General features: G+C 50.1%; 1 protein-coding gene across 2 annotated transcripts in view; it reads left to right on the top strand.

Annotated features, from left to right (window-relative positions):
• The window catches only part of LOC110492210 (plexin-A1), a 305959-nt gene that overhangs the window by 152927 nt on the left and 129068 nt on the right, over window positions 1-23964 (top strand). For both annotated transcript variants that reach the window (XM_036947177.1, XM_036947176.1), the window contains exon 4: window positions 18147-18278. In XM_036947177.1, coding sequence (XP_036803072.1) covers window positions 18147-18278 — 132 coding nt within the window. The remainder of the gene's footprint in view (window positions 1-18146; window positions 18279-23964) is intronic.

Here is a 23964-nt window from a genome sequence, read left to right on the forward strand (position 1 = left end):
GTGGGTATCGGCCTAATTCTGCTCTGCATGCCTTATTTGGTGTTCTACGTTGTTACGTGGAGGATATTTTTGCAGAATTCTGCGTGCAGAGTCTCAATTTGGTGTTTGTCCCATTTTGTGAAGTCTTGGTTTGTGAGCGGACCCCAGACCTCACAACCATAAAGGGCAATGGGTTCTATGACTGATTCAAGTATTTTTTGCCAAATCCTAATAGGTATGATGAAATTGATGTTCCTTTTTATGGCATAGAATGCCCTTCTTGCCTTGTCTCTCAGATCGTTCACCGCTTTGTGGAAGTTACCTGTGGCGCTGATGTTTAGGCCAAGGTATGTATAGTTTTTTGTGTGCTCTAGGGCAACAGTGTCTAGATGGAATTTGTATTTGTGATCCTGGTGACTGGACCTTTTTTGGAACACCATTATTTTGGTCTTACTGAGATTTACTGTCAGGGCCCAGGTCTGACAGAATCTGTGCAGATGATCTAGGTGCTGCTGTAGGCCCTCCTTGGTTGGTGACAGAAGCACCAGATCATCAGCAAACAGCAGACATTTGACTTCGGATTCTAGTAGGGTGAGGCCGGGTGCTGCAGACTTTTCTAGTGCCCGCGCCAATTCGTTGATATATATGTTGAAGAGGGTGGGGCTTAAGCTGCATCCCTGTCTCACCCCACGACCCTGTGTGAAGAAATGTGTGTGTTTTTTTGCGAATTTTAACCGCACACTTGTTGTTTGTGTACAAAGATTTTATAATGTCGTATGTTTTACCCCCAACACCACTTTCCATCAGTTTGTATAGCAGACCCTCATGCCAAATTGAGTCGAAGGCTTTTTCGAAATCAACAAAGCATGAGAAGACTTTGCCTTTGTTTTGGTTTGTTTGGTTGTCAATTAGGGTGTGCAGGGTGAATACATGGTCTGTTGTACGGTAATTTGGTAAAAAGGCAATTTGACATTTGCTCAGTCCATTGTTTTCATTGAGGAAATGTAAGAGTCTTCTGTTAATGATAATGCAGAGGATTTTCCCAACGTTACTGTTGACGCATATTCCACGGTAGTTATTGGGGTCAAATTTGTCTCCACTTTTGTGGATTGGGGTGATCAGTCCTTGGTTCGCTCCCCTCTACCTTCATACCTCATCCTCATTTGAAGAGCTCTGTCTTCTCCTCTCTGAGTTTCCCGTTCCCATATCCTCAACTGTGTATGAGAGGTATAAAGAATAACCCACCCCACATTGTCTTTAAAAGACTTAAACAGTCCTAACGTGGATGAGAAGAGGGGTAGGTTATCTCTAGTGAGCTGCAGGCTGAGAACTCAGGTCTGTGTGAGGAGAGCTCTTCCCAGAGGCAGCAGCAGCCCAACTGTGATTGTGATGCTGTCTGTCTGTCTCTCTGTGAGGATCACTGCTCTGTCCTCCTCCCTGTAGCCAGGCACCATGGAACACTGCACTGAGCAGTGGAGGCAGGCTGCGGATATTAGGATTAACGGTTGACCATTGATGTTGTGAATGGTAATTCAATGTTGTGTTATGTAGTGAACATTGCGGCACACACATGCAGATACGCCTTGGGCACACACACACACACACACACACACACACACACACGCACACACACGCACACACACGCACACACACACACACACACACACACGCACACACATGCATGCATGCACACACGCACACATGCATGCACACACATACATGTACACACACGCACACACACATGCATACACAAACACACACACACACATGTGTGCACACACAAACAAAAATGCACACACACACACATACCGGGTTGAATAGCAAGGACCGGGTTACCGAGATTAACCGGCAAAACCCTTTTCCTTTTCCCGGTATAAATAACCGTGAGAAACTCGTCAGTTAGAATGCAATTTCTATGAACAGCATGATGTGAATTTGAACTGTTACTTTCCATGTGATGTCTAAATCTTCTCTCTGCTATCTGCCTGATGAATCAACGCTCAGGGTGGGGACAGACAGCCCATCTCAGTATGGAGCGCAGTTCACCATGCATGTATCATCTCAAAATGGCAACCTTTTTTCTTGTGACTGGTAGGCCTGCATTTGCTGCAGAATAGCCTATGCTACTTTGTGCATGACACATTGGAGTGGCCATCACAAAGTCCTGACCGCTATGCCATAGAAAATGTGTGGGCAGAACTGAAAAGCGTGTGCGAGCAAGAAGGCCTACAAACCTGACTCAGTTACACCAGCTCTGTCAGGAGGAATGGGCCAAAATTCACCCAACTTATTGTGGGAAGTTTGTGGAAGGCTACCTGAAACATATGACCCAAGTTAAACAATTTCAAGACAATGCTACCAAATACTAATTGAGTGTATGTAAACTTCTGACCCACTGGGAATGTGATGAAAGAAATAAAAGCTGAAATAAATAATTCTCTACTACTATGCTGACATTTCATATTCTTAAAATAAAGTGGTGATCCTAACTGACCTAAGAGAGGGAATGTTTACCAGGATTAAATGTCGGGAATTGTGAAAAACTGAGTTTAAATGTATTTGGCTAAGCTGTACGTAAACTTCCAAGGATGTCAGAATGATGACGATAAGGACAACAAAACATATTTCATTTAACTGTTGAAAGGAGGAAGGAATGAAGCAACAATAGAGGGAGAAAGAGGAGGAAGACTAATAACATCAGGGGAAATATTGTGAAAGATATATATGTGTCAGCCTACTAATTGTGTAAAGAGGCTCTATTATATTTAAACATTAAAATCAAATTGCTAGCCTATAATTGTAACTTTGTGAGCCACGTGTATGGCACGAAACATGTTCTCTCCCAGCTTCATGGTTTAAAGGAGGTGCGTAATTCCAGTCCATATAATACAGCATAATACAATACAGTAATACAGTCCACACTCAAAAATATTAGCTTACTGGAGCTTGTTTCATTTATTTACCCAAGAGAGCATATAGCTAGCTACATCTATGGGCTTTTCTGTTTTTTCTGTTGAGCCTCATAGGCTATGTATTGGATAATGGCGCAATCATTTGGGCTTTTTTGTGCTTGGGCTCATAAAATGTCTTTGATTTAGGTCTCAATAAATGTCTTTAATGTAGGTCTCATAAAATGCCTTTAATGTAGGTCTCATAAAATGTATTTAATGAAGGTCTCATTAAATGTCTTTAATGTAGGTCTCATTAAATGTCTTTAATGTAGGTCTCAATACATGTCTTTAATGTAGGGCTCAATAAATGCCTTTAATGTAGGTCTCGTCAAATGCCTTTAATGTAGGTCTCATTAATTGTCTTTAATGTAGGTCTCATTAAATGTCTTTAATGTAGGTCTCATTAAATGTCTTTAATGTAGGTCTCATAAAATGCCGTTAATGTAGGGCTCATTAAATGTCTTTAATGTAGGTCTCATTAAATGTCTTTAATGTAGGTCTCATAAAATGCCTTTAATGTAGGGCTCAATAAATGTCTTTAATGTAGGGCTCATTAAATGTCTTTAATGTAGGGCTCATTAAATGTCTTTAATGTAGGGCTCAATAAATGTCTTTAATGTAGGGCTCATTAAATGTCTTTAATGTAGGGCTCAATAAATGTCTTTAATGTAGGGCTCATTAAATGTCTTTAATGTAGGTCTCATTAAATGTCTTTAATGTAGGGCTCATTAAATGTCTTTAATGTAGGGCTCATTAAATGTCTTTAATGTAGGGCTCATTAAATGTCTTTAATGTAGGTCTCATTAAATGTCTTTAATGTAGGTCTCATTAAATGTCTTTAATGTAGGTCTCATTAAATGTCTTTAATGTAGGTCTCATTAAATGTCTTTAATGTAGGTCTCATTAAATGTCTTTAATGTAGGGCTCATTAAATGTCTTTAATGTAGGTCTCATTAAATGCCTTTAATGTAGGGCTCATCAGGCTCAGGTAGCATCAGGCTCAAATCCAGACATATTTATGTGTTTTATAATGCTTTAGTTATGACACTTCTGGTTTTGTTGGGAAATACCGGGTTACCCAGGAGAAAAGGGATTTATTCTCTGGGTGGAACATTTGTAAATGACGGAGAAAATATTCAAACCTAACACACACACACACATACACACATACACACACTGGTACATGCAATTGTACAGTACTCACACTTGAACCTGCTAATTGATATCCCCTCCGTCACAAACACGCTCTCTCTCTCACTCTCATACTGTACATAGTTGTAGAGGATGTTACCACTTCAGCAGAGAGAGAGGCCCATTAGCAGCCTGACTCATAGAGCAGTCTAAACAACAGTCTCCAGCTGGCTGCTCCCTGCAGCTGGCTCCAGCTCTAAGTGATACAGCTCTGTCTCCTCTCACACACCAAACCACAGCTCTGTCTCCTCTCACACACCAAACCACAGCTCTGCCTCCTCTCATACATCAAACCACAGCTCTGCCTCCTCTCACACACCAAACCCCAGCTCTGCCTCCTCTCACACACCAAACCACAGTTCTGCCTCATCTCACACACCAAACCACAGCTCTGCCTCCTCTCACACACCAAACCACAGCTCTGCCTCCTCTCACACACCAAACCACAGCTCTGCCTCCTCTCACACACCAAACCACAGCTCTGCCTCCTCTCACACACCAAACCCCAGCTCTGCCTCCTCTCACACACCAAACCACAGTTCTGCCTCATCTCACACACCAAACCACAGCTCTGCCTCCTCTCACACACCAAACCACTGCTCTGTCTCCTCTCACACACCAAACCACAGCTCTGCCGCCTCTCACACACCAAACCACAGCTTTGCCTCCTCTCACACACAAACCACAGCTCTGCCTCCTCTCACACACCAAACCACAGCTCTGCCTCCTCTCACACACCAAACCACATCTCTGCCTCCTCTCACACACCAAACCACAGCTCTGCCTCCTCTCACACACCAAACCACAGCCATGCTGTACAGGACACTCCAAACCACAGCCATGCTGTACAGAACACTCCAAACCACAGCCATGCTGTACAGGACACTCCAAACCACAGCCATGCTGTACAGGACACACCAAACCACAGCCATGCTGTACAGGACACTCCAAACCACAGCCATGCTGTACAGGACACTCCAAACCACAGCCATGCTGTACAGGACACTCCACACCACAGCCATGCTGTACAGGACACTCCAAACCACAGCCATGCTGTACAATACACTCCACACCACAGCCATGCTGTACAGGACACTCCAAACCACAGCCATGCTGTACAGGACACTCCAAACCACAGCCATGCTGTACAGGACACTCCAAACCACAGCCATGCTGTACAGGACACTCCAAACCACAGCCATGCTGTACAGGACACACCAAACCACAGCCATGCTGTACAGGACACTCTAAACCACAGCCATGCTGTACAGGACACTCCAAACCACAGCCATGCTGTACAGGACACTCCAAACCACAGCCATGCTGTACAGGACACTCCAAACCACAGCCATGCTGTACAGGACACTCCAAATCACAGCCATGCTGTACAGGACACTCCAAACCACAGCCATGCTGTACAGGACACTCCAAACCACAGCCATGCTGTACAGGACACTCCAAACCACAACCATGCTGTACAGGACACTCCAAACCACAGCCATGCTGTACAGGACACTCTAAACCACAGCCATGCTGTACTGGACTCTCCAAACCACAGCCATGCTGTACAGGACACTCTAAACCACAGCCATGCTGTACAGGACACTCCAAACCACAGCCATGCTGTACAGGACACTCCAAACCACAGCCATGCTGTACAGGACACACCAAACCACAGCCATGCTGTACAGGACACTCTACACCACAGCCATGCTGTACAGGACACTCCAAACCACAGCCATGCTGTACAGGACACTCTAAACCACAGCCATGCTGTACAGGACACTCCAAACCACAGCCATGCTGTACAGGACTCTCCAAACCACAGCCATGCTGTACAGGACACTCTAAACCACAGCCATGCTGTACTGGACTCTCCAAACCACAGCCATGCTGTACAGGACACTCCAAACCACAGCCATGCTTTACAGGACACTCCAAACCACAGCCATGCTGTACAGGACACTCCAAACCACAGCCATGCTGCTCAATAGACCTGTAGTCAGATTGATGGTCAGTTTGATGTGGCTTGGCCATTGACGGGGAAGTTTTATCTGATTTACTAAATATTTTTCTCTTGAAGCTCATGGATTAGAAATATCCAATCAGCATGTACAGTACACAGCGGTGCCACCTACCTACAGTAGCTAGCTGTGTTGACTCAGGGGCCCCATTGCTGTCCTCTCCACCCCTTCTCCCCTCGTACCTTAGAGTCTCCTGGTAGTTATTTTCCCTCCCCCAGGCTCTTCTCCCCCAGGCTCTTCTCCTCCTCTCTCCCCCATCTACATGTGAGTCTCCTGTTAGCTCCACATGGCACCTCTCTGTAGAGAGAAACACCTCTGTTCTGGGGCTACAAAACAAAACAACACATGGCCTGCTTGTTATTCTCTACAGCAGTTAGCTAGTTGTTTTTATCCTCTAGTCAGACAGACACAGCTCTCTCTCTCTCTCTCTCTCTCTCTCTCTCTCTCTCTCTCTCTCTCTCTCTCTCTCTCTCTCTCTCCAGGTTAATTTCCTTTCCTTCTATTCCGGTGTCATCCCTGCTTTCCTCACTGGGGCTTCTCAGCCATGGCTTTCTGCTCTCCAGTGTTGTTTACACAGTGTCTTGATGACAGTACACAGTTTATTCATTAAAGCTGACATCATTACCTTGTTGGGTACTCTTGATGAGGCAGGGGGAATGGGGCTATTTCAGGAGGCCTGTGGTTTTAAAGGTGGTGTTTACTAGATGTTCTGCTTGTCCAGGAACACTTCAGTACCTCATAGTTTGCGTCTTATGGAAAAAGAAGATGTAAAATGAACGTACAAAGACAGATTGCTGTACAAAGGCTGATTATATCCTATTTCAGAGGAACATATTGTCCTCTGTGTTGCCTCGCTAGCGTTCAGAGAGCTGGGTAGAACCACGAAATGCTCTGTCTTGCAGGGCTGACCTATATTCTCTATCGACGGCATCCAAGGCTAGTGTGTGAGGGTGGGGGGTGGGGGGTGGGGGGGGGGGGGGGGGGGGGGGGGGAGAGATAAAGGTCTGACATTTATCTCCATAAAAAACGGATACAGTGTGTCTCTTCTAGTTATCTTTGTATGACCCATATCTTAAATTATAAATGTACTGTATGCATTGGCAGATGTACTATATATAAAACATAGCCAAAGGCTCTCTCTATCTTGTGTCATTTCCCCCCTTGTATATTCTGAGTTCCATTAGTCTATTGTTCCTCCTGTTCCACTAAGGGACTGTTCTGTAGTGGCTCCTTGGTTCCACAGCACTGTTCTTGACAAATGGAGATGGCTTGGAAGTAGTTTCTCTACTCACTGCAGGGCAAACCTTGCATTCTTTTCCCCTGGTTTAAACCGTACAGTGTGTTTCGCTTGACTGCCGGTGTGCGTCGGGTATGTCAAAGAAAGTAGAGAGGCAAGTTTAGGAAGGGGGAAATATAAATGGAATTCTTTGTAATGCTCTGAGGATCCGGTCGGCAGTGTAGACCCAGAGCCAAATCAGATATTACAGGAGGAAGGGGGAGGCGGAATGCCGCGAGAGCAGATCACATTGAAAAGGCCCCTGCCCTCATCTAGGAGCTGTCATAATGAAACGCTTATGACCGGGGTTGTAAAAACAAGAGCTAGGCCGGAGTCTGGAGACCACTACACCAGAGGCCCTATGATTAGTCCCCCCCCCCCACCGACTCTACTTATTTCCTCCAGCTCTGGGCCTGCCTGGTTTCCCCTTCACACCCGTCTAGACCAATGAGAGTGTTCCTACCATAACCAGGCCTTGTCACCCTTGGCACAGCAATGCCCTCTGGGATAAAATACTCTGGTGAGGTGTTATAGCCCTGCTGTATGTATGCTAGTTCTGGAGTTTTGTCTTCTGTGCCTCTGCTCTAGATCCACATGAAAAATAACACTTCCACATAGTTCCATCTGTCTGTGAGTGAATTACTTGGACTTTATGAGGTGGAAAACATATCAGCGGTATGACGGGACGAATGGAGAGATGTGTTGGGGTACTCAGAGAGGGGAGAGGTCAGGAGATGCTGATGAGCTGGAGGATGGGATCGCTGGTTAAAGGGTCTCAGCTGTTGCCGGGGTCGTTTTAATCCGAGAGCTGGCTCCTCTCTCCTCTGTCGGGCTGTTTCCTCATCAACACTTCTTCTCTTTCTTCACCTGCTCTCTAGTATCCTGTCCACTACAGGAAACCCCTTCTTAATGACGATACAACTCAACCAGATGTTGTATCAACACAAAACAGCACCGCAGCTCATTTAGGCCTGATAATTGTACATTCAGCAGCAACAGTATTTGAGTACCCTTCTTTGCTTGCACGTAACCTACTTCTGGTTCTTCTAGCGTTGCTGTCAGGCTATGTCGAGGCCTCAAACAATTAATCATCCTCTGAATCGCATTGTCACAAAACTGTGTCACCACACACACGTTCCAGAGCGTCGGTTGCCTGCCATGCCGCGGTCCTGCTGCGTCCCCCTTAGGGGACGGGCGCCTGGCACCGGCGGGCAGACATGGGCAGTGTTGAGGACTGACTGGTTGCGGTGGTTCTTGCCCCCTCCATCTCATTAATTAGCCAGTGATTGTGTTCAATCAGATGCAGATCTCCACTTCAATGGGCCCCATATCAAAGGCAGGAGTCTAGTGGGTAGCTGCTGCATTATGCACAGGGAGACCTAGTTATGTCAAGAGCGCCAGCAAGCGGAGCCATGGTTGTAGTGGCAGCGTGGGGAGATGGCAGCGGGGAAACTCTGAAAGATTAAAGAGGGTTTAGGCTGAGACATGCCAGCCAGTCCCCTGAGGACTAGGCTTCATGCACTTTTCCCGCTCCACTACAACAGATGCAGCCCTGATGGGGGGGGGCTTCAAACGCAGAGAGAGAGAGGGAGGGAGGGGTGGGTGGATTCATGCCTTTCTCTTTCTCTCATACAGAGACAGGAACCATTCTTATTGTTAATGACAGACCCCAGCGGAGGCGTGCGTCAGGGGAGGTTGTCCTGTGACATGTTACCGTAGAGCTACAGTGTTCTGTCTGTCTGTCTGTCTGTCTGTCTTCCTGCCTGCCTGCCTGCCTGCCTGCCTGCCTGTCTGTCTGCCTGCCTGTCCGCCTGCTTGCCTGCCTGTCCGTCCGTCCGTCCGCCTGCCTGTCTGTCTGTCTGTCTGTCTGTCTGTCTGTCTTACCGTAGAGCTACAGTGTTCTGTCTGTCTGTCTGTCCGCCTGTCTGCCTGCCTGCCTGTCTGTCTGTCTGTCTGCCTGCCTGTCCGCCTGCCCACCTGTCTGTCCGTCCGTCCCTCCGTCCGTCTGCCTGCCTGCCTGTCTGTCTGTCTGTCTGTCTGTCTGTCTGTCTGTCTTACCGTAGAGCTACAGTGGTCTGTCTGTCTGTCTGTCTGTCTGTCTGTCTTACCGTAGAGCTACAGTGTTCTGTCTGTCTGACTGTCCGCCTGTCTGTCTGTCTGTCTGTCTGTCTTACCGTAGAGCTACAGTGGTCTGTCTGTCTGTCTGTCTGTCTGTCTTACTGTAGAGCTACAGTTTTCTGTCTGTCTGTCTGTCCGCCTGTCTGTCTGTCTGTCTTACCGTAGAGCTATAGTGTTCTGTCTGTCTGTCTGTCTGTCTGTCTGTCTTACCGTAGAACTACAGTGGTCTGTCTGTCTGTCTTACCGTAAAGCTACAGTGTTCTGTCTGTCTGTCTGTCTGTCTGTCTGTCTGTCTGTCTGTCTTACCGTAGAGCTACAGTGGCCTGTCTGTCTGTCTGTCTGTCTGTCTGTCTGTCTGTCTGTCTGTCTGTCTGTCTGTCCGTAGAGCTACAGTGTTCTGTCTGTCTGTCTGTCTGTCTGTCCGTCCGTCTGTCTGTCTGTCTGTCTGTCTGTCTGTCTGTCTGTCTGTCTGTCTGTCTTACCGTAGAGCTACAGTGTTCAGTCTGTCTGTCTGTCTGTCTGTCTGTCTGTCTGTCTTACCGTAGAGCTACAGTGTTCAGTCTGTCTGTCTGTCTTACCATAGAGCTACAGTGTTCTGTCTGTCTGTCTGTCTGCCTGTCTGCCTGCCTGCCTGGCCGTGCCCTGGGGCCTCGGTGTAACCAGTGGTGCAGTCAGTGAAAGATGGTTCATTTCACTGAGTAAACTGTCACGCTGATGTGGCTGATACTGGGTGTTTGTGTGCTTGTGTGTGCGTGTGTCCGTGCGTAGTGGTGGAACAGAGGAGGAGATGCAGACTGTGCAGTCAGCAGGTGTGTGTGATACTCTGGACGTCCTCCAGAAAGGAAGGGTCACACGCAGACTGAGACAGACAGTAGCACCAGGTGTCATCATTCTACACCGTGTCTAACAGTGGGCTTGATCACTTGAATAACCATATATAATGTTTGATGGTTTGGGCTCATTGAATTTAACAGTTGTCTTAATAGTTTGACAAACATTGAGTGGCTTCGGGGACGTTGAGCGGGGATTTTTAAGCGAGTTTTGTTGATGCTTTGCGAGGTATATTTAAATGATCACATTGATATCGTGTTTTTTTCTGTACGTGCAAAGATGAAAATAGTCAGAACAGGGGGCTAAAGTGACATAATATCAACTATTACACCTGAGCCCAGCCTCATCATCACCCCAGCTCAACATGTTGATGGTGAGGCAGGAAGCGCAGGAGGGCAGCCCATAGCACAGCGCTGGGGGAATAATGAAATTGGTTCCAGTCTCATCTGGGAAGTGCCCCTGTTTGATTTCATTAGCCAAATGTCTCACTGTGTCCACTCCAAGCCAGAGTAAATAGATTTCCAACAACTGGGATTTGAAGGGTCACTGGCTACTGCTGTAGTGTCTGGCATGGACATAGGACAGGCAGGGAGGGGGGACATAGAGAGGGAGGGAGGGAGACTGCAGGGATGGGGACATAGAGAGGGAGGGAGGGAGACTGCAGGGAGGGGGACATAGGGAGGGAGGGAGGGAGACTGCAGGGAGGGGGACATAGGGAGGGAGGGAGAATGCAGGGAGGGGGGACATAGGGAGGGAGGAAGGTTGGGAGGGAGGGAGGGAGGGAGGGAGGGAGGGAGGGAGGGAGGGAGGGAGGGAGGGAGGGACATAGAGAGGGAGGGAGGGAGACTGCAGGGAGGGGGACATAGAGAGGGAGGGAGGGAGAATGCAGGGAGGGGGGGACATAGGGAGGGAGGGAGGGAGGGAGGGAGGGAGGGAGGGAGGGAGGGACATAGAGAGGGAGGGAGGGAGACTGCAGGGAGGGGGACATAGAGAGGGAGGGAGGGAGAATGCAGGGAGGGGGGACATAGAGAGGGAGGGAGGGAGAATGCAGGGAGGGGGGACATAGAGAGGGAGGGAGGGAGACTGCAGGGAGGGGGACATAGGGAGGGAGGGAGGGAGAATGCAGGGAGGGGGGACATAGGGAGGGAGGGAGGGAGGGAGGGAGGGAGGGAGGGAGGGAGGGAGGGAGGGACATAGAGAGGGAGGGAGGGAGGGAGACTGCAGGGAGGGGGACATAGAGAGGGAGGGAGGGAGAATGCAGGGAGGGGGGACATAGGGAGGGAGGGAGGGACATAGAGAGGGAGGGAGGGAGACTGCAGGGAGGGGGGACATAGGGAGGGAGGCTGCAGGGATGGAGGGAGGGAGGGAGGGCGAGAGGGAGGAAGGAAGGAAGTGAGGAGAGGGAGGCGACAGGGATGGATCTCATGACAAAGCACCTGTCATTCACTTGTCTTAATCTCTGCAGGTATTTCCTGCCTGGTGTTGTGTTGCATGGCGACCACACCGCTGGCTTCCTGTATTCTGTACTGTCAGAATACCCCCTTCCTCCGCTCCGCTCACAGAGTCTAATCTAATAGAAGATGCCAGCAGTGGAATGAGCCTGCCCTTTGACTCTGGATAAAGATCCAATGCGGAGAAGGGACACTTGACTACTGCTTTGTTATAGCATGTGCATGGTTGGATCCCTTCCTCTCCCTCTCCCACACTCCTCTAATTTGGATATGTCACGAGCTGACAGCCGAGATGATCTGGAGTTGCATTAGACAGCACCTTTGTCTGAGGCTGTGGTGGTGTTTGGTTGGCTTGTGAGCAGCCAAGGTGGACCTGCTGGTGAACTCACCCTGACCTTAATCCTGACTCATGTAGAGACCAGCAGCAGCCCCATAGTTTACAGCACACAATACAGTCAGCACAGCAGGGGGGAGAGGACTTCATTCATGCTCTCTCTGTTTTCATTTTATTATCTAATCCCTCACTTCCCCTCCACCTCCAATCAGCTACAGTTCACAGAGAGAGGAGGAAGAGGAGGAGGACAGGGAGGAGTAGCCTGGCCTTAACCCTCCCTCCCTCTCTCCATCCCGCCCGCCTGCCAGCCCTCCCTCCCTCCCACTCTCCTTCCCTCCCTCCCACTCTCCTTCCCTCCCTCCCACTCTCCTTCCCTCCCGCCCGCCAGCCGGCACTCCCTCCCTCCCTCCCTCCCTCCCTCCCTCCCTCTCTTGCGCCCTCCCACTCTCCCTCCCACCCTCCCTGCCTCCCTCCCTCCCTCTCTCTCTTCCGCCCTCCCACCCTCCCTCCCTACCACTCTCCTGATCCTCCCTCCCTCCCACCCTCTGTCCCTCCCTCTCTCCCACTCTCCCACTCTCCCTCTCTCCCTCCCACTCCAATAAAACAGATTGAGGAGGGTTGTACCTTAGGAACACCAGCCATGTATTACACAACTGTACTTCCAGTAGATGTGAGGGCCCAGCAGTGCAGACTGTTCCATGTTGACTTAATCCTGTATAGTCAGTTGTTCTCTGCTCTCTGGCAATTGGTTGTATTTCTATTTATTTAACCTTTATTTAACTAGGCGAGTCAGTAAAGCCCTGGTTCTGTGTGTGTGTGTGTGTGTGTGTGTGTGTGTGTATATGTGTGTTTTTGGTTTTACTATCAGAAGTCCCGACAAGGAAAAGGGATATTTTAGGCTTAGGGGTTAGGATAAAGGTTAGGGTTAGGGGTTAGGTTTAGGGTCTGGATTATGGTTAGGTTAAAGGTTAGGGTTGGGTTAGGGTCTGGGTTATGGTTAGGTTAAAGGTTAGGGTTAGGGGTTAGGTTTAGGATCTGGGTTATGGTTAGGTTAAAGGTTAGGGTTAGGGGTTAGGGAAAATAGGATTTTAAATGGGAATCAATTGTTTGGTCCCCACTAGGATAGTAAAACAAACGTGTGTGTTTGTGTGTGTGTGTTTGTGTGTGTGTGTGTGTGTGTGTTTCACCTCCAGGTGAAAAGGATGTCAGGTTGATCATCAGGTGTTGAAGTGGAGCAGTGGAGGTAGATGGTTGTAGCAGTAGAGAAGTGCAATGCTGTGACCTGTCCTTGTGATTGAGCACCAGTAACATGGTATCTACTGTGAGTGGTATGTACTGTATGACAACAGCAATAAGTGTGGCCGCGTTTAAAGCCTCCAGCCCGGGGGGGGGGAATGAATTAGTTTTTGTCTTGCCCACACTCCATATCTCTTGACACCTTTATGAGACGAGACCGACTTGAATGCAGTGAATTTATCCACTCTCCCTCTCGCAAAACTCCTGGCTCTTGTTCAAGAGGCTATTGTTTGAGTAATCTGTGGAGCGCTCCCCTCTCTCGGCACAGCCCTGGCTGTGTGTGTGTGTGTGTGTGTGTGTGTGTGTGTGTGTGTGTGTGTGTGTGTGTGTGCCTAGGAGACCTGCGCTCAGACCTCTTACAGGATACTGAACTGAGAGATACGTGTATCTTTGCGTTACAGTTGTATAGTAAATGTATGGAGGCAGGACAGTTATTCCCATCATTGCACATGCATTATACTCAATTATGGCTTGGGCTAATTGTTAACCATAGGGGTCCCTCTTAAGTAAAAGTAGAGGGGGAGGGCGAGATGTTCTATATTCCTTCTGGGAAATTCCTTATGCTGGACGTAGAATATTCTACCTAGCGACAGGGAGAGAGGTTAGTCTAGGGTAGTGCAGAGAGAGTACAGTATGAATCAGGGGAGAGGAAAGAGGTGCCTTCAGCTTCCTGTTTGTTCCCTCTGCCGTAACCTTGCCTGCTGATTCCCATTCATTAAAGTTATAGGACACAGCATCAGTCCCCCCTCCGTCCCGCCCCTTCCCCTCCCTCTTCTTCTCCTGAAGTGAATGTTCTGATCACATGTTGGCAGCCTCCCTGGAAGTGAGAGTGAGAGAAGAGAGAGAGAGAATTGAGAGAGGAAGAGAATAGTAAAAAGAGAGAGAGAGAGATGAGAGAAGGAGAGAGAGAGGATGTAGTGTCCTTGGTATTATCAGCTTTGGCTCACTGGCTCTGTAATGAGACGTGTCCTGTAGGGAGAATCTTGATGGGAGGGAATAAGCCTCATGACCACGAATCCCAGGCCTGCTAGCCACTTCAACATCCCCCTCTCCCTTCCTGCTCCAGAACATTCTACTGGATGACCCTTGACTGTGGAGCTCCTCTGGAGAATACAGCACTATAGCAGGTGTTGGGGAGACTGGAGTTAAAGACCATAAAGTTGCCTGCTGGTCTGGCTCTGTGTCCTCCTGAACCATTTCACCCAAATCACGTCAGTGTGCTGTGTTCCAAGCTACAGAGCAGGGCACTTCCTAAAAGTAGGAGCAGAGGGCCTTTGGATGTGAGGCGTGTGCTCTCTCACCCTCCCTTCATCTCCTTTCCCTTATCTCCTTTCCCCTCCTCTCCTCATCTCCTTTCCCCTCCTCCCCTCATCTCCTCCCCTCATCTCCTTTCCCCTCCTCCCCTCATTTCCTTTCCCCTCCTCCCCTCATCTCCTTTCCCCTCCTCCCCTCATCTCATCTCCTCCCCTCCCCTCATCTCCTTTCCCCTCCTCCCCTCCCCTCATCTCCTCCCCTCATCTCTTTTCCTCTCCTTCCCTCATCTCCTTTCCCCTCCTCCCCTCATCTCCTTTCCCCTCCTCCCCTCATCTCCTTTCCCCTTCTCCCCTCATCCCCTTTCCCCTCCTCCCCTCATCTCCTTTCCCCTCCTCCCCTCATCTCCTCCCCTCATCTCCTTTCCCTTCCTCCCCTCATCTCTTTTCCTCTCCTTCCCTCATCTCCTTTCCACTCCTCCCCTCATCCCCTTTCCCCTCCTCCCCTCATCTCCTTTCCCCTCCTCCCCTCATCTCCTCCCCTCATCTCCTGTCCCTTCCTCCCCTCATCTCTTTTCCTCTCCTTCCCTCATCTCCTTTCCCCTCCTCCCCTCATTTCCTTTCCCCTCCTCCCCTCATCTCCTTTCCCCTCCTCCCCTCATCTCCTTTCCCCTCCTCCCCTCATCTCCTTTCCCCTCCTCCCCTCATCTCCTTTCCCCTCCTCCCCTCATCTCCTTTCCCCTCCTCCCCTCATCTCCTTTCCCCTCCTCCCCTCATCTTCTTTCCCCTCCTCCCCTCATCTTCTTTCCGCTCCTCCCCTCATCTTCTTTCCGCTCCTCCCCTCATCTCATTTACCCTCCTCCCCTCATCTCCTCCCCTCATCTCCTTTCCCCTCCTCCCCTCATCTCCTCCCCTCATCTCTTTTCCTCTCCTCCCCTCATCTCCTTTCCTCTCCTCCCCTCATCTCCTTTCCCCTCCTCCCCTCATCTCCTTTCCCCTCCTCCCCTCATCTTCTTTCCTATCCTCTTCTCTACTTTCATCTCCTTTCTTCTCCATACATTCCTCTCTACTCATTCCCTCCTCTCCTCTCCACCCCTCCCCTCTACTCACCCTCTCCTCTCCACCCCTCCCCTCCACCCCTCTCCTCTGTACTCATCCTCTCCACCCCTCCCCTACCCTCCTCTCCACCCCTCCCTTACCCTCCTCTCCACCCCTCCTCTCCACCCCTCCCCTCCTCTCCACCCCTTCTCTCCACCCCACCCCTCCTCTCCACCCCTCCCCTCCTCTCCACCCCTCCCCACCCCTCCTCTCCACCCTCCTCTCCTCTCCAGCCCTCCCCTCCTCTCCTCTCCTCTCCAGCTCTCTCTGAAAGAGGTGGTAGTATTGTGGTATGGTCAGGCCCAGTCAGGTAATATCCTCCCCAGTGCCCAGGCAGAGAGGGAGAGAGCTAGAGACAAGGCGGGCTATTAATCAGGCTGACCTGGCACGCGGCCTGGGTACATCATTAGAGCCTGAAATACGAGGGGACGGGGAGGTCACGCTCCCTGAACCTCACATCAATATACCCACTAAGGTAGAGGGGAAGGGGGCAGCTGTTGTTATTATCCAAGGACCATTTGTTTTAGTGAGTTAGCCCCCCCCCACCTTAAAATAAAGGCACGTAGCTCCGCTGCAGTACGTTAGCTAAATGCAGCAGGGTCTGCCCAGGGTCTAGCAGTCTGTGGTTATGTTATCAGGCAGAACTCCAGAACACACTGTGGAGATCAGGCTGACTTCATTCAGCACATTCAGCCAGTAATCGCTGCTGCTCGCCCCTAGCAACCAGTCAAAGGGCAACACAACTCTGATTGATTATTATTATACTAAGACGTTCTACTGTACAGGGAGGCATTTCTGGAGGCAGAATAGCTGAATATGTATTAGACCCTTGTTGTGATCTTTTGAGTACTTGCTGAGTACCTGGTTTGATGCAGATCATTCTTATTAGGTATTCTGTTGGAAATGATCATCCCTGCATGCATCAGCCATTACAGTGTTCACATCATTCCTTTGTAATTACACCGTAACATGAGGAAGAGGAATTTCAACTTTCAGCTGTGTAGAAATGGAACAGTTGGTCAGTGACAATAGAGGAGTGTGTGTGTGTGTGTGTGTGTGTGTGTGTGTGTGTGTGTGTGTGTGTGTGTGTGTGTGTGTGTGTGTGTGTGTGTGTGTGTGTGTGTGTGTGTGTGTGTGTGTGAGAGAGAGAGAGAGAGAACGAGAGAGAGTCTGAGTGATAGAGAGTGTGTGTGTGTGTGTGTGTGAGAGAGAGAGAGAGAGAGAGAACGAGAAAGAGTCAGAGTGAGAGAGAGAGTGTGTGTGAGAGAGAGAACGAAAGAGAGTCAGAGTGATAGAGAGAGTGTGTGTGTGAGAGAGAGAACGAGAGAGAGTCAGAGTGATAGAGAGAGAGTGTGTGTGAGAGAGAGCGAACGAGAGAGAGTCAGAGTGATAGAGAGAGTGTGTGTGTGTGTGTGTGTGAGAGAACGAGAGAGAGTCAGAGTGATAGAGAGAGAGTGTGTGTGAGAGAGAGAGAGAACGAGAGAGAGTCAGAGTGATAGAGAGAGAGTGTGTGTGAGAGAGAGAGAACGAGAGAGAGTCAGAGTGATAGAGAGAGAGTGTGTGTGAGAGAGAGAGAATGAGAGAGAGTCAGAGTGATAGAGAGAGAGTGTGTGTGAGAGAGAGAGAATGAGAGAGAGTCATAGTGATAGAGAGCGAGTGTGTGTGAGAGAGAGAGAACGAGAGAGAGTCAGAGTGATAGAGAGAGAGTTTGTGTGAGAGAGAGAGAATGAGAGAGAGTCAGAGTGATAGAGAGAGAGTGTGTGTGAGAGAGAGAGAATGAGAGAGAGTCATAGTGATAGAGAGCGAGTGTGTGTGAGAGAGAGAGAACGAGAGAGAGTCAGAGTGATAGAGAGAGAGTTTGTGTGAGAGAGAGAGAATGAGAGAGAGTCAGAGTGATAGAGAGAGAGTGTGTGTGAGAGTGTTGTTTATTTTGGGGAGAGTGCAGCAGCAGTGGCATTGTGTAAAGTTGTGTAGTGATTGATGGTTGTGGAGCAGAAATAGACAGTCAGATTTACAGCGGCCGTTGGTTTCCTTTATGTTGTGGTTGGGATGCGCCACAGAGCTCTATCATTCTGTCACTGACATTACACACAATCCACTTTTATTTGGCCGTGTAAAGTCTCACATTACAGAGACGACCTGTCGTATTTCACTTCTGACCTGTCTGAACTTTCCTGAGAACATACCAGAGTCTGGGCTGTGTTGCACTGTACCGGTGACTGTGTCCTGTCCTCTGACTGTAATGCTGATTGCGATTGTGTGTTATCCTGCCTGTGAGTGTACTGTGAGTGTCCTGTGAGTGTACTGTGAGTGTGATGACGTCTCTGTCCTGTCCTGTGTGTTTCAGATCCTGGTGAATTCTATCAACCATCCTGCCATGCTGTATGAGAATGGGGTGGTGAGCGAGGGGAGTCCCATCCACAGAGATCTGCTCTTCAGCCCAGACTACCAGCACATCTATGCCCTCACAGACAAACAGGTAAAACACACGCTATAATATGAATATTAAATCGTTTTTCAACAATCATACACTCTCACGGCACCAAACCCTCCTATTTATGCACTACCCAAACCTAATGGTTGTGTGTGTTTCCTCTGTGTTTTTCTGCCACTCCAGCACTCTATGTGATTGGTTGTGTTTGATTTCCAGTATACTGAGCTCCACCCCCCTGCCCAGCACCCTCTACCCTCACACACGTTCCTCCCCCTGCCCAGCACCCTCTACCCTCACACACGTTCCTCCCCCTGCCCAGCACTCTCTACCCTCACACACATTCCTCCCCCTGCCCAGCACCCTCTACCCTCACACACGTTCCTCCCCCTGCCCAGCACCCTCTACCCTCACACACGTTCCTCCCCCTGCCCAGCACTCTCTACCCTCACACACGTTCCTCCCCCTGCCCAGCACCCTCTACCCTCACACACGTTCCTCCCCCTGCCCAGCACCCTCTACCCTCACACACGTTCCTCCCCCTGCCCAGCACTCTCTACCCTCACACACGTTCCTCCCCCTGCCCAGCACTCTCTACCCTCACACACGTTCCTCCCCCTGCCCAGCACTCTCTACCCTCACACACGTTCCTCCCCCTGCCCAGCACCCTCTACCCTCACAAACGTTCCTCCCCCTGCCCAGCACCCTCTACTCTCACACACGTTCCTCCCCCTGCCCAGCACTCTCTACCCTCACACACGTTCCTCCCCCTGCCCAGCACCCTCTACCCACACATATGTTCCTCCCCCTGCCCAGCACTCTCTACCCTCACACACGTTCCTCCCCCTGCCCAGCACCCTCTACCCTCACACATGTTCCTCCCCCAGTCAGCACCCTCTACCCTCATACACGTTCCTCCCCCAATCAGCACCCTCTACCCACACACACGTTCTTCCCCCTGTCAGCACCCTCTACCCTCACACATGTTCCTCCCCCAGTCAGCACCCTCTACCCTCATACACGTTCCTCCCCCAATCAGCACCCTCTACCCAGCACCCTCTACCCACACACACGTTCCTCCCCAGTCAGCACCCTCTACCCAAACACACGTTCTTCCCCCAGTCAGCACCCTCTACCCTCATACACGTTCCTCCCCAGTCAGCACCCTCTACCCACACACACGTTCCTCCCCCAGTCAGCACCCTCTACCCACACACACGTTCCTCCCCCAGTCAGCACCCTCTACCCACACACACGTTCCTCCCCCAGTCAGCACCCTCTACCCAAACACACGTTCCTCCCCCAATCAGCACCCTCTACCCACACACACGTTCTTCCCCCTGTCAGCACCCTCTACCCTCACACATGTTCCTCCCCCAGTCAGCACCCTCTACCCTCATACACGTTCCTCCCCCAATCAGCACCCTCTACCCAGCACCCTCTACCCACACACACGTTCCTCCCCAGTCAGCACCCTCTACCCAAACACACGTTCTTCCCCCAGTCAGCACCCTCTACCCTCATACACGTTCCTCCCCAGTCAGCACCCTCTACCCACACACACGTTCCTCCCCCAGTCAGCACCCTCTACCCACACACACGTTCCTCCCCCAGTCAGCACCCTCTACCCACACACACGTTCCTCCCCCAGTCAGCACCCTCTACCCAAACACACGTTCCTCCCCCAGTCAGCACCCTCTACCCACACACACGTTCCTCCCCCAGTCAGCACCCTCTACCCACACACACGTTCCTCCCCCAGTCAGCACCCTCTACCCAAACACACGTTCCTCCCCCAGTCAGCACCCTCTACCCACACACACGTTCCTCCCCCAGTCAGCACCCTCTACCCACACACACGTTCTTCCCCCAGTCAGCACCCTCTACCCACACACACGTTCCTCCCCCAGTCAGAACCCTTCATCACAGGCAACAGAACAGGAGAGGGGGTCTCTCTGATCCCCCTTTGATGGAATAAATCCCCTTTTTTTTACCACTGCCAAAGCACCAACGGAAAGGGAATTCTCCCCTCTTCTTTTCCTCCTCTACTCCAGTTATTTCTACCCTTCTCCTTTTCTCCCTCTTTCTCTTTTCTTTCATGTGGTTTCTCCCCTGAGCTCAAATTGGAGGTCCTCGTCTCACGCATTAAAGAGGTTTCCTCCATCATTACTGGAAGACCCCCCCCCCCCTCTATCTCAGCATCTCTCTCTATCAGAATGGTTAGCAGGGTGATGAGAGATAAGAAGGCAACATCTCTGAGGTTTAAGTTGAAACGGTTTCTTCAAAATGCCCCCTCTCCCTCCTATGGATTGCTATTTAACACCCCATGGCCTCCTTCCCCTCCCTTCAGTCCCACCCACCCTCTCCTCAGTCCCACCCACCCTCTCCTCAGTCCCACCCACCCTCTCCTCAGTCCCACCCACCCTCCCTTCAGTCCCACCCACCCTCTCCTCAGTCCCACCCACCCTCCCTTCAGTCCCACCCACCCTCTCCTCAGTCCCACCCACCCTCCCTTCAGTCCCACCCACCCTCTCCTCAGTCCCACCCACCCTCCCTTCAGCCCCCCCCACCCTCTCCTCAGTCCCACCCACCCTCCCTTCAGCCTCCCCCACCCTCTCCTCAGTCCCACCCACCCTCCCTTCAGCCCCCCCACCCTCTCCTCAGTCCCACCCTCTCCTCAGTCCCACCCACACTCCCTTCAGCCCCCCACCCTCTCCTCAGCCCCACCCACCCTCTCCTCAGTCCCACCCACCCTCCCTTCAGCCCCACCCACCCTCTCCTCAGTCCCACCCACCCTCTCCTCAGCCCCACCCGCCCTCTCCTCAGTCCCACCCACCCTCCCTTCAGCCCCACGTCTATATCTACCATGTCAGAGCAGACCTGTAGGTGTGTGCTCTGTGGCAGAGTGACATGAGGTAACAGGGTAAGGACTGTCAAGCTCTTTGACACTGCCTGGCTTGAAACGGCTTCTTCAAAATGCCCCCTCTCTCTCCTCTGGATTGCTATTTAACACCCCATGGCCTCCTTCCCCTCTCCTCAGTCCCACCCACCCTCTCCTCAGTCCCACCCACCCTCTCCTCAGTCCCACCCACCCTCTCCTCAGTCCCAGTCTATTCCTGATAATGCCTTAGTTATGGGACAGACAGGCGGGTTACCAATGCCCCCATCGTAACTGCAGCCCTCTCCAGCTGTATTCCCGCCCGACAACATCCACAAAGTGATGACTGAATATCAGTAGCCATTTTCCATCAAATTATTTGAGAGGTGGGCTACATTCAGGTGGCCCACCTCATCAGCTGATGTCACAAAGTACTGTACAGAAACCCAGACTAAAACCCCAAGCAGCAAGCAATGCAGGTGTAGAAGCACGTTGGCTAGGAAAACCTAGAGAGGAACCAGGCTCTGAGGGGTGGCCAATCCACCGGGTGGAGATTATAAGAGTACATGGCCATCAAGGCCTGATTGTTCTCCAAGATGTTCAGGGTAGTACGTCTGGTGAATAGGTCAGGGTTACATAGCCGCAGGCAGAACAGCAGAAACTAGATCATCAGCACGACCAGGTGAACTGGGGACCAGGACTACAACTAGCCATCAGGCCAGGTAGTCCTGAGGCACGGTCCTGGGGCTCACGTCCTGAGAGAGAGAGAGAGAGAGAGAGAGAGAGAGAGGGACGGAGGGAGGGACGAACAGAACAGAACAGAACAGAACAGACAATGGTGTGATGGCTCTAGGACAGACACCATAATGACCACTATGGTGTGCTAGCTCTAGGACAGACACCAGGCACATAAATACCTCCCACACACACTCCATAGTTTGACTATGGCGCCGGATGAAATGGCAGCAGTTTAAGGACGCCCAACCAATTGTGCTATTATGTGTTTTTTTCACGTTATTTGTAACTTATTTTGTACATAATGTTTCTGCCACCGTATCTTACGGCAGAAAAGAGCTTCTGGATATCAGAACAGTGATCACTCACCTCGGATTAGGCAAAGAGCTTCTGGATATCAGAACAGCGATCACTCACCTCGAATTAGACAAAGAGCTTCTGGATATCAGAACAGTGATCACTCACCTCGGATTAGACTAAGAGTTTCTGGATATCAGGACAGTGATCACTCACCTCAGATTAGACAAAGAGTTTCTGGATATCAGGACAGTGATCACTCACCTCAGATTAGACAAAGAGTTTCTGGATATCAGGACAGTGATCACTCACCTCAGATTAGACAAACAGCTTCTGGATATCAGGACAGTGATCACTCACCTTGGATTAGACAAAGAGCTTCTGGATATCAGGACAGTGATCACTCACCTCAGATTAGACAAAGAGCTTCTGGATATCAGGACAGTGATCACTCACCTCAGATTAGACAAAGAGCTTCTGGATATCAGGACAGTGATCACTCACCTCAGATTAGACAAAGAGCTTCTGGATATCAGGACAGCGATCACTCACCTCGGACTAGACTAAGAGCTTCTGGATATCAGGACAGTGATGCCCTCCATCCAACCTCACTGAGCTCGAGCAGTTTTGCAAGGAGGAATGGGAAAAAAAATTCAGTCTCTCGATGTGCAAAACTGATAGAGAAACACCCCAAGCGACTTACAACTGTAATCGCAGCAAAAGGTGGCGCTACAAAGTATTAACTTAAGGGGGCTGAATAATTTTGCACGCCCAATTTTTCAGTTTTTGATTTGTTAAAGTTTGAAATATTCAATAAATGTTGTTCCACTTCATGATTGTGTCCCACTTGTTGTTGATTCTTCACAAAAAAATACAGTTTTATATCTTTATGTTTGAAGCCTGAAATGTGGCAAAAGGTCGCAAAGTTCAAGGGGGCCGAATACTTTCGCAAGGCACTGTAGGCAGGTTGCCTTTGTGTTCTTGGGCACATGGACTATGGTGTTCTGCTTGAAACATGTTGGTATTACAGACTCAATCAGGGACATGTTGAAAATGTCAGTGAAGACACCTGCCAGTTGGTCAGCACTTGTCAGTACTGGTGGAAGAATGGTGTAGAATCCCTCCAATAGAGTTCCAGACACTGGTACACTGGTTCCAGACACTACCAAGGTGCAGACATTTTTATTTCAAAATCATATAATTTCTGGGTAACAATTGAGTACCTTACTGTGATTGTCAAAGAGAAACAAAAATAGCTTTTTAGGAAGGTGTAATTTCTCAAACAATCATTTTGACAGGATTATCTGGGAGTGGTCTGAGTGGGGTGGTAAAAACTGAAAAAAGGTTTGGAACTCTCTTTCTTATTGGTCTAGAACAGGGCTCTCCAACCATGTTCTAGGAGAGCGACCGTCCAGCAGGTTTTCTGTCCAACCCCAGTTGTAACTAACCTGGCTCTAATTATTAGAATCAGGTGCTGTAGATTAGGCTCGGAGTGAAAACCTACAGGGCGGTAGCTCTCCAGGAACAGATAGAGAGCCCTGGTCTAGAAAGGAATTTACCACATGGTGATGTCACTGCACTTGCGTTGCATCTCTGCTGTGGGGTCGTGTCTTTCCCTGGGTAGCAGCAGTAGTTATGCCCAGTGTGGTTTAGCAGGAGCCTGGGAGAGGGAGGGGACCTCTGAGCCTAGTAGTTCTGCTGGAGCAGAGGACCATCAGCACGCTGACTTAGTTACTGTATGTAGTCCCCCCTCTCCCTTCCTTTCATACTGCAGCTAGCCCCTGCCCCAGAGGACCCCACCTTGTCCTCTACACCTCCCCCAAC

This window comes from Oncorhynchus mykiss, chromosome 16 (assembly GCF_013265735.2).
Source record: "Oncorhynchus mykiss isolate Arlee chromosome 16, USDA_OmykA_1.1, whole genome shotgun sequence".
Classification (NCBI taxonomy): Eukaryota; Metazoa; Chordata; class Actinopteri; order Salmoniformes; family Salmonidae; genus Oncorhynchus; species Oncorhynchus mykiss.